We start from the raw sequence: 9,072 nt of genomic DNA on the forward strand, positions 1-9,072 counted from the left end.
ATAGCTTTTATTATCTGTACATGAATTCCTTGTTTAGCATGAGAGCTTGCAGGATGTGTTCATGAAAATGGTACCATTAACTGAACTCAACTCCATGTGGCATGGCTGTAACACGGTATAAGAAGTATATCCAGAATAGTCCTCTAGCAATTGAGCTTCTGTGTTTTCAAATCCACCAAAGTCATGAAATACCTCTGGTCATCATTTCTTGCAACTCCTATTCACACCGTTGTGAGTTAAATCCTCCCAGGCTGCAAAGATGTTTACAGGCTCTTACTAATTCCCAACTGCCTCCTGGTCCTTCCCCTTGAAGGTGTTAGGAACTACCATAAAACTCACCTTTTAGAGAATGATGGGAACTATCAAGAAACTCAAGTGTTAGGGACGCCTGGGTGGCTCAGCGATTAAGCATCTGCCTTTGGCTCAGGGAATGATCCTGGAGTCCTGGGATCGAGTTCTGCATTGGGCTCCCTGCATGGAGCCTACTTCTCCCTCTGCCTGTGCCTCTGCCTCTCTCTGTGTGTCTCTCATGAATAAATAAATAAAATCCTTTTTAAAAACTCAAATTTTAATATCCAGCATGATTTTATTCCTTTGTTTCTTTGTGGCATGTCTGAAGTGATCACATGTGCATTTTTTATAAATTACTGTGACTCAATATTGCACAGAATAAATGGCACAAAGAAAGAATATGGTGGAAAATATCATACCACGTGATTTAGGATGTTAGAATAACATGATAGAATGCTCATTGGCTGAGCTAAAACGAGTGCTAACTCATTGACCAAAGGTCTACTGTAGAGTCTCTCAAGCTTTCATTGGCTGTGAATGTACAATAGCAGTCCAAATGTAGAAAAAAGTATTATTCTGGTACCAAAATAGATTTATGTATATATTTTTAAAATATTTTATTTATTTATTCATGAGAGAGACAGAGAGAGGCAGAGAGAGAAGCAGGCTCCATGCAGGGAGCCCGAGGCGAGACTCGATCCCGGGGCCACAGGATCAGGCCCTGGGCTGGAGGCAGCGCTAAACCACTGAGCCACCCGGGCTGCCCCGACTTATGTATATTTTTAAAGAAAAATGCTTCAGAGACATAATAAAATAAAAAATTGCTGTTTTGGCAATGTTATGCTTGATCACATATGTCTGAGTCTAATCGGATCCTGTGGGAAATTTTTACATATCCCGCTTTTATTATTTTATGGGAAAGGGTATTACTCTTCCTCTATCACAAAGTTTAAACCCTCTATAGACAGAGACACTATTTTATGAGCCTCCTTAACATAGAACAAACCTTGGTATGTAGTAGAGGCAACGAAATACCAGCATGTAATTAATATTTGCTGAATGATGCTGGAGGAGGCAGCAAGAAGAAGAAACAAAGGTCCACCCTAGAGCCTAACACCTAGCTTCCACAAGGTTGAAGTTTCTTAATCTTGGCACTATTGACATATTGGACAAGATAATCCTTTGTTGTGGGGGCTGTCCAGTGTGTTACCTGATATTTAGCAGCATTCTTGGCTTCTACTCACTAGATGCCAGTAGCCCCACTCCCCAAAATGTCTTTAGACATTGTCAAATGTCCCCTTTGGTGGGGGTGGGGGATTGCCTCCAGTTGAGACTGCTGCATTAAGTGCATCTCATTGATTTTCTTTTAGTCGCCAGATTCTGGCCTGGGCAAAAGAAGGCAACAGCTGGTCTAGAGGGAGCAGGATTGTTACGTCATGTTATGAGAGAATATGTAATTATAGCTAAATTCTGAGGATCACTTTGTGCAAATTTATTTATACTCACCTATCTCTGTTACTCTAACAAAATACTGGGCAATTTGTAAGACTATTTATGTGTATGTATAGGACAGAAAGAGCAAAAGTAGAAAAAGCTGAATTTATTCAGAGTACTTGAGCAATACTGCAGATGAATTATTTACTCGTATTCAACAGGACCCTTTATGGTCTCAAGCTTCAGGCGGACAGATAGGTCCCTCAGCTCCATGACCAGGTGACCAAGGAGAGCTCTCATATCCTGCATTTGCTTGAGAAGAATGCCCATCTGGTGATACAGATGGGGGTCTGGCACCTGTAGAGGAGAGGAGAAGCCTGGGTTCTTAGAAGGGGTGGACAGTGGAGGCTGAGGTCCAGGGAATGCTGTTGGAGTAGATTCTGGAACAGGTGACTTCTGAGGAGCTGGATTCAAGGTGCGGGACGAAGTAGAGCTGGAGGGACCTGCATTATGGGATAAGAGGAACATATAAGACCGAAGTCTGACTCTGGCCCTAGCCTCATACTATGGTCCTAGCCTCATATTCATGGTACAGATAAGGGTGAAGCCTAACTCTGGCCCTAACCTGTCTTTCTTGTTTTCTGAAAGTGGCTGTGGGGTCCAATGCCAGCAGAGGTTTAAGGACTCCCTCAAGATCAAAATTTGAATCTGAAGCTTGGCTACCTCAGTTTGAAAATCTTCAGTGATGAGGCTTCATCATTACAGGGCTATAGATATTAGCCAATTCTTCCTCTATAAAGGCAGAACCTAATTCCCTACAGTGTGGAGGTGGTCAGTGGTCCTAGGTCAACCTCTTTACTGTATATGACATTAGTGCAATTCCTCATCTTTGTTCCAGCCTTCAGTGTTTCAAGAACACCTCCACTGGCTCCTTGTATCACCTCATCTTCAAAATCACCTCCTATTATTTTTCTTATGACATGATCTCAAGCCCCCTCATTAGGGTTACCACCCCCTCTGGATATATTATTTCAGGTCAAGTGCAGCCTTTTTAATTGAGAATTGAATATAAACTCCCGACTACCTCACCTTCATTCTAGATACTATATTCCTGCAGATGTCCAGCATTCATGTAGGGAGCATAGGGTCTATGGGGCAGCAGCTGTGGAGCTGGCTCAGGTTTTGGTTTGGTGAGGTGTGCACTGTGGTCCGAGGGAGAAGTTCCATAACTGTGCTCTTTTCCCTCCCCGGGGACTCTGGTTTATTGTTCCCTCCTCCTCTGTGTCCTAACTTAACCTGTTCATACCAAATCCCAGCTCACAGGTACAATCCTTTCCCTCACTTTTCACACAAGCCAGACAAATCCACACTAACTTACTCTGCACCCGGATCTCCAGCTTGGAGCTCTGTTTCCAAACTTGGTTGTCCTCAGTGGCTGCTTCACACCAGTAAGACCCAGAGTGCGCCTTTGAAGCTGTGGGGATCTGGAATTCCGGGGAGAGGCCCCTGCTGCGCACTGTCCTGCTGTCCTTGTAGAAGGAGAAGAAGAGGCGGGTGGTTGATCTCTGCAGGGGCAGCTTTGTCTGACAGCTCAAGGTCACCGGGTCCCCCTCTCGGGGCTCAGCAGAGGGGGTGGCTCTGAGAAGTGGGGCTGGAAACAGTTCTGGGGGAGAGATAAGTGAGAAAGAAGAGCTCAGCCATCCTACATTCAGGTGGACCCATGCCAGGCAAAGTATCTGGTCGCACTTTCCTCCCCCATTCCCATTAAGAATGAGCAGTCTTAGCAAAGCTGCATTGAAACTTCCAAATCTTCTCTCTCTTTAACTAGACAATATTAGGAAAGACTCAGAGGTGGGCAAATCTTACAAGAGTCCAGATACCCAATCAGTGAACATTGGGAAGCGTGGATCTGGGGGATGGAAGTGTGGGAAGCACACGGAACTTGGAGAGGACTCGAAGACTTGAGAATGCAATGCGGAGATGCTGCTCCTCCTGAAGCCCAAGCATTTGCCAGCAACCTGTCTCTTAGCCTTCAGTGATCTTGTCACCTTTATTGAGAGACAGTCTTGGTCTCTCTGTGTCTCCCCACCTGCCTCTGCCAACAACCACACTCCCTCCAGCGCTCACCTTGGATCTTGATAGCCACGGAAGATGCTGTTTCTGGGCTCCCAGGACCAGGGCTCCTCAAGATGCCGCTGCAGTGATAGTGCCCGCTGTCAGTCTCTTGCACCACCGCAATGGAGAATTCCCTATTAGGTCCAGGGGGACCCATTGCTGAGCCATCTCGGTAGAAGGTCACTTGGGCCAGTGGCCAGTCTTGCCAGGCCTGGCACCGTAGAGTCAGTGGGTCTCCTTCAAATATAGGGCTGACTGGACCTTGGAGGATCAGCCAGTCTGTGGCCCAAAGCAAGAGTTGAGTGTGACCCACTGCCTCCCTTGGGAGTTCCCCCAGTGCTACTCGCACAGACTGCCCTCTCACCTTTCTCTGAGGGTCCACACAATTCTCGCCCCTGGTTGGGAATTGGAACAACTTCTCTAGGGCCAAAGAGTGAGTGAATTTTTGTAGGGCTTTTGTGAGGCTTCCCTGAATATAGGGAAGAAGGTACAGAAATCCCTCTTTATCCACAGTTTTGCTTTCCATGGTCAACTGCAGTCCAGAAGCAAATGATCCCCCTTCTGATATATCATCAGAAGATCAGTAGTAGCCTAACACTGCCTCACAGTGCTTCTGTCAGTCCCCTCACTTATTTTATCAGGTAAGCATTTTATCATCTCACATCATCACCAGATAGTTACATATTAGTACAATAAGGTATTTTGAGGGAGGGAGAGAGCACTCACATAACTTTTACCACAGTATATTGTGATAACTATTGTATTATTAGATATTGTTGTTCATCTCTTACTGATCTCTTACTGTGCCTAATTTATATTTTATCATAGGTACATGTGTATAGGGAAAACTTAGTATATTAAGACTTTGGTACAATCTGCAGTTTCAGGCATCCACTGGGGGTTTTGGAACATATCCTTCATGGATAAGGCAGGGCTACCGTACCTCATCCCACAGCCAATTTACTGGGGGCAACTTTGTGACTGGGCTAGTAGGCTGAAAGAGCAGGTTTGGGAAATGGGAAAAAGAGAAGGTCTGCACTAGTCAGTCCTTCCCGAGACCTCACCGTAAGACACAATCAGATGGAAGGGTTTACTGAAAGTGTAGCCCTTGACCTGGAAGTCAACTTCCCTTGGGCCCATCAAGTCCTCCTGGGTATCGCAGCTGCTGTCCTGGGTGCTGACAGGTCCTTCACATTGCAGCGTCTCAAAAGGGGCGGCTGAGCAGGGCATGGTTTGAGAAGCAGAAAACAAAGCTGTGACTTGAAGGAAGAAGACAGAAAATTGCCCTCCACCAGGGAATCTCCAGGAGAATCATCCTTTGTAGAGTGAGAAGGGGAGACTCCAAAACCCACATGGGTCTATTGACTTGTAACTTGATCCGCTGGCTTTCAGGTGCTCTCAGGGAATGGACGTGGTTTGGGGAAGAGGGTGGGGAGACAATGGCAGAATGTGAACTCACCAGCATGACATCCAGCTGCTGGTGCAGGAAACCAGAGGCCTAAGGCAATGATGACCCCTGAGCAGGCAGGCGTAGGATAAAAGGGGAAGGGAGATGATCAGATTTTAACACTCACTGGGTGTTTATTTTTTTTTTCCACTGGGTGTTTAACACGTACCACACACTGCTGGACACTTTTATGCATTATTTTACCTAATCTTGACAAGACTTCTAGGTATGTAATTTCACCCCCAATTTTATAAGTCTTAGAGAAACAGGCTTAGAATAGTTCATTAACTTACCCAAAATTTGAAAAAAAAAAGTAGGGAACAGAGCAAGAAAAGAAATTATGTCTGAATCCAAAATCAGTGTTCTTTTTACTTCACTGTTTATAGACTTGATCAACTGCAGGTCTCAGATCTTCCTTGGAAGGTTTCTTCCACATTTTCATTTTCTCAAAATTCCCTTTGTTCTTCATCCATGAATATATTATCTACCAATTAGCTTTCAGTACCTAGCAGTGTCTCCTCCTTCCTTTCTCCTTCTTTCCAGTCTTCATTTTTTCAGCCTTCTCTACCTTGACGTCCTCTGTCCCTTGAATTTTCCATGGCAACAATAGAGCCCTTCCTATGTCCTTTTCTCTACTCCAAACCTCTGCTCCCAGTCTGTAATGGTAACTATGGAACAATTCTTTCTTTGCTTCCAGGTTAAAACTTAGAGTTAAGGATTTTTCAATGTATCTCCTCAACCTATCACTTAGCTCCATCGTTGACCCAGGCAAGATAATTCCCATTTTTCCCATCTTCATGACTGCTTCTTGTCCCTCAATCCCTCTCCCCTTCTTTTGGCCCCATGGCCATTCACATATCCTCAATTCTTCACTCCATTCTTTCCCGACCCACTTGCCTTTGTTCCTTTCCATTCCCAAAGGCCCAAAACTCTGTAACTTCCCCAAGCAAGGCCTCTTTCCACTTCCTAATTCTCATTATATCAGTACCAGGTGTTTTCTTTAGATCCTCCCTCAGCTCCCTTCACCACTACTGCTGCTACCTTTTTCAGTTCCTCTGCTATTATTCAACTGGACTCAGCTTCCACTCCTTTTTGAAAATGAGCTTGTGAGTTGCCAGGCACTTTCACTCAATTACATGGTAGGTGTTAGTCTCATTTTATGAATAAGAAAATGGAATTAGAGATATAAAAAGTGAATTTTCCAGGTGACATACAGCTAGTTAATAGAAAAGGAGTTCTTGCCATAATACCAGTGCTGTATCTTCACACAGTCACCAAGTCCTGTCTCTATGAGTTCAGTAAAATGATTCAACAACATTTTTGCACAAGGATAATGCAGATGCTAAAGAATTAAACATAAATATGACAAGGTTAAAAAACAAAAACAAAAACAAGCATTGTCCCTGTCTACAAATAACTCAGTTTAGTGGATGGCACACCCATATGAGGAGATTATTTCAGCATGAGGAGTAAAATAATAACAAAGATGTATGACAGGCAACCATTGGGGCAGAAAGAAAGGGAATCTTTCAAAGAAGCTTCCCTGGTGAAGATGTCACCTATATGGAATCTTTAGGGATGCCTAAAAGTTTGTGAGTAGGAGGAAATGGGGCCCATGGAGAAAGCTCATTTCAAGCAGAGGTAGCGGTATGAGTGAAGCTTAGAGATAGGTAAGAACCTGGTGTGTGGGGATCCCTGGGTGGCACAGCGGTTTGGCGCCTGCCTTTGGCCCAGGGCGCGATCCTGGAGACCCGGAATCGAATCCCACATCGGGCTCCCGGTGCATGGAGCCTGCTTCTCCCTCTGCCTATGTCTCTGCCTCTCTCTCTCTCTCTCTCTCTGTGACTATCATAAATAAATAAAAATTTTAAAAAATTAAAAAAAAAGAACCTGGTGTGTGAATGGATAAATACAAGCAGGGTGGGGTTTATTACAACATAATTTGCAGGGCTTGCAAGGTAAAAGCAGAGGCTGCAGAGGTTAAGTAGAAACCAGGCTATGGTGTGCCTTGTGTGCACCAGCTGCAGAGTGCAGAATCGATTTCAAGGGCACAAGACTGAGACACGGAGGTTAGTTAAGAAATTATCGGACTATCCAAAGTCGACAATGATGAGAGCTTTTCCTAGCATACACTATTAGTTCTGTCTCAAGGAAGGGACTGTCTCTAAGAACAGTCTAGAAGTTACATTTTGCCAAACTTGCTAATGAATCATATCCAGGGGAGGGAGAGGAAGGAGTCTAGGTTTTCTTCCAAGTTTTTGGCCTGGATGCCTGGGTGGATGCCATGAAGTGAGATCAGACACAGTGAAAGATGAAATTAGGAGATGTAGGGACCAAGGGGACAGATGAATTCAGTTTTGTGCTGAGATACCTGTGAAACTTGCAGATATATGTCCTGTGCAAAGTTGGATCTTCAACTATGAAGCTAAAAAGCACAATTAAGGTTGGAGATTTGACTTGGAACTCTTAAGTAATAGTTGTAGAGGTAAAAATTATGCAGATACATGAACTCACTAAGGAGATTGGGTAAAGAAAGAAGAGTAAGGAGGCAGGAATAACAACAATAGAAAACACAAATCTTTAAGGGGAAGATAACAGAAGCCATCAAAGGGACAAAGACGGGAACATAGAGTGCAAGGAGAAAATGGCATAGAACTCAGGCAAGCAAAGAATGCCAAGAAAGAATAAGTGACCAACACTGCCCAATGCAGCAGAAAAATCCAGCAGCAGAAGAACTAAAGGGTGGGTAATGGCATAGTTGATCATTACACCCTGGGCAAAACTGATTCTGTTGGAAGCCAGACTGGGTGCGCTGAGGTATGAGTGAGAAGTGGGGAAGTGGACAAAGTAGGTGGTACCAACTACTCTTTCAAGAAATCTGAGAAAAGGAAGGAAAAGAGTTGAGATGGTAGCTAAATGGGGCATCATAGTCAAGGGGGCTTTGAGAATGGAAAATCTTGAAGATTTTTATATTCAGAAAGAGCCATTCAATCCAGCATACCACGTTTTCAAATATCTACCCTTCATTTCCCACCTGAACATTGCTTCTTTGGGCCAAAGTCAGTCCACGTATCTTTCCATTGATCAAAGTCAGGCATATCTCCATTCCCACACCAATGTTCAAATGTATCACTTACCTAGTAGCATCTGGGCTGCCCAGAGCACAGTAGGAGAAAAGTAGAGGACCCCAGCTGTGAGGACACAACCCAGCCTCATGGTGACTGTGTTTAGGTCTCCTGCAGCCTCTAACACACTGATTTTCTTCAACATGAAACCTCTCAAATTAGAAAAGAGGAAGTAAATCTAACTGTCTCATCTCCTTGCATCTGGAGCCTATTTTCAACTTTGTGATTGGCTTTCATCATTCATATTTGACTAGATTGGCCCCAGCATCATCTACATCCTTAGGGTTGTAAGTAATACAGGAATACTCTCAATTGTTCAAGATCTCCCCCGTAATGCTCAGAGACCTTCCAAAGCACATAATTGTCTGATACAGCTTCTGGCCTTCATGACACTCTGGGAAAGGTTAGTGCAACTACCTTTACATCTTAATGTACCTTTCATTTCACTGGTAAAGCTGCTGGGGACAAGAGGCAGGAATTGCTTGAGGGCAACACAGAAATTCACTGGAAGAGCAGTGATGAGAATTCACATGTCCTGCCTTATCCTGCTCCAAGGCTTCCATGTTTCTAGTGACCATACTGTCAGAGAGGGAAGCAGGTTGGTAATGGCATAAACATAAATAATTAAATTAGTAATCAGATTAGTCCCTTGTCGGCTCC

The 9,072-nt window shown here is 44.2% G+C and overlaps 1 protein-coding gene across 1 annotated transcript; it reads right to left on the reverse strand.

Moving 5' to 3' along the window:
• Nucleotides 1–1,873: 1,873 nt before the first annotated feature.
• Nucleotides 1,874–8,560, reverse strand: FCRLA (Fc receptor like A). Its single transcript, XM_038585925.1, has 6 exons — nucleotides 8,425–8,560; nucleotides 5,300–5,356; nucleotides 4,905–5,057; nucleotides 3,853–4,119; nucleotides 3,104–3,388; nucleotides 1,874–2,228 (listed from the first exon to the last, which is right to left on the reverse strand). The coding sequence occupies exons 1-6, from the start codon at nucleotides 8,555–8,557 to the stop codon at nucleotides 1,930–1,932; spliced, it is 1,194 nt and encodes a 397-aa protein (XP_038441853.1). The 5' UTR covers nucleotides 8,558–8,560; the 3' UTR covers nucleotides 1,874–1,929.
• Nucleotides 8,561–9,072: the final 512 nt, after the last annotated feature.

Source organism: Canis lupus, chromosome 38 (assembly GCF_011100685.1).
Source record: "Canis lupus familiaris isolate Mischka breed German Shepherd chromosome 38, alternate assembly UU_Cfam_GSD_1.0, whole genome shotgun sequence".
NCBI classification, from domain to species: domain Eukaryota; kingdom Metazoa; phylum Chordata; class Mammalia; order Carnivora; family Canidae; genus Canis; species Canis lupus.

Bases quoted from the DNA above. Each gene is read 5' to 3' on its own strand.
- FCRLA (XM_038585925.1), bottom strand. From the start codon at position 8,557: ATGTTGAAGAAAATCAGTGTGTTAGAGGCTGCAGGAGACCTAAACACA. The intron at 5,357-8,424 runs GTAAGTGATACA...CTGCCTGCTCAG, and splicing joins GGCAGCCCAGATGCTACTAG to GGGTCATCATTGCCTTAGGC. The intron at 5,058-5,299 runs GTGAGTTCACAT...TGCCCTGCTCAG, and splicing joins AGCAGCTGGATGTCATGCTG to CCGCCCCTTTTGAGACGCTG.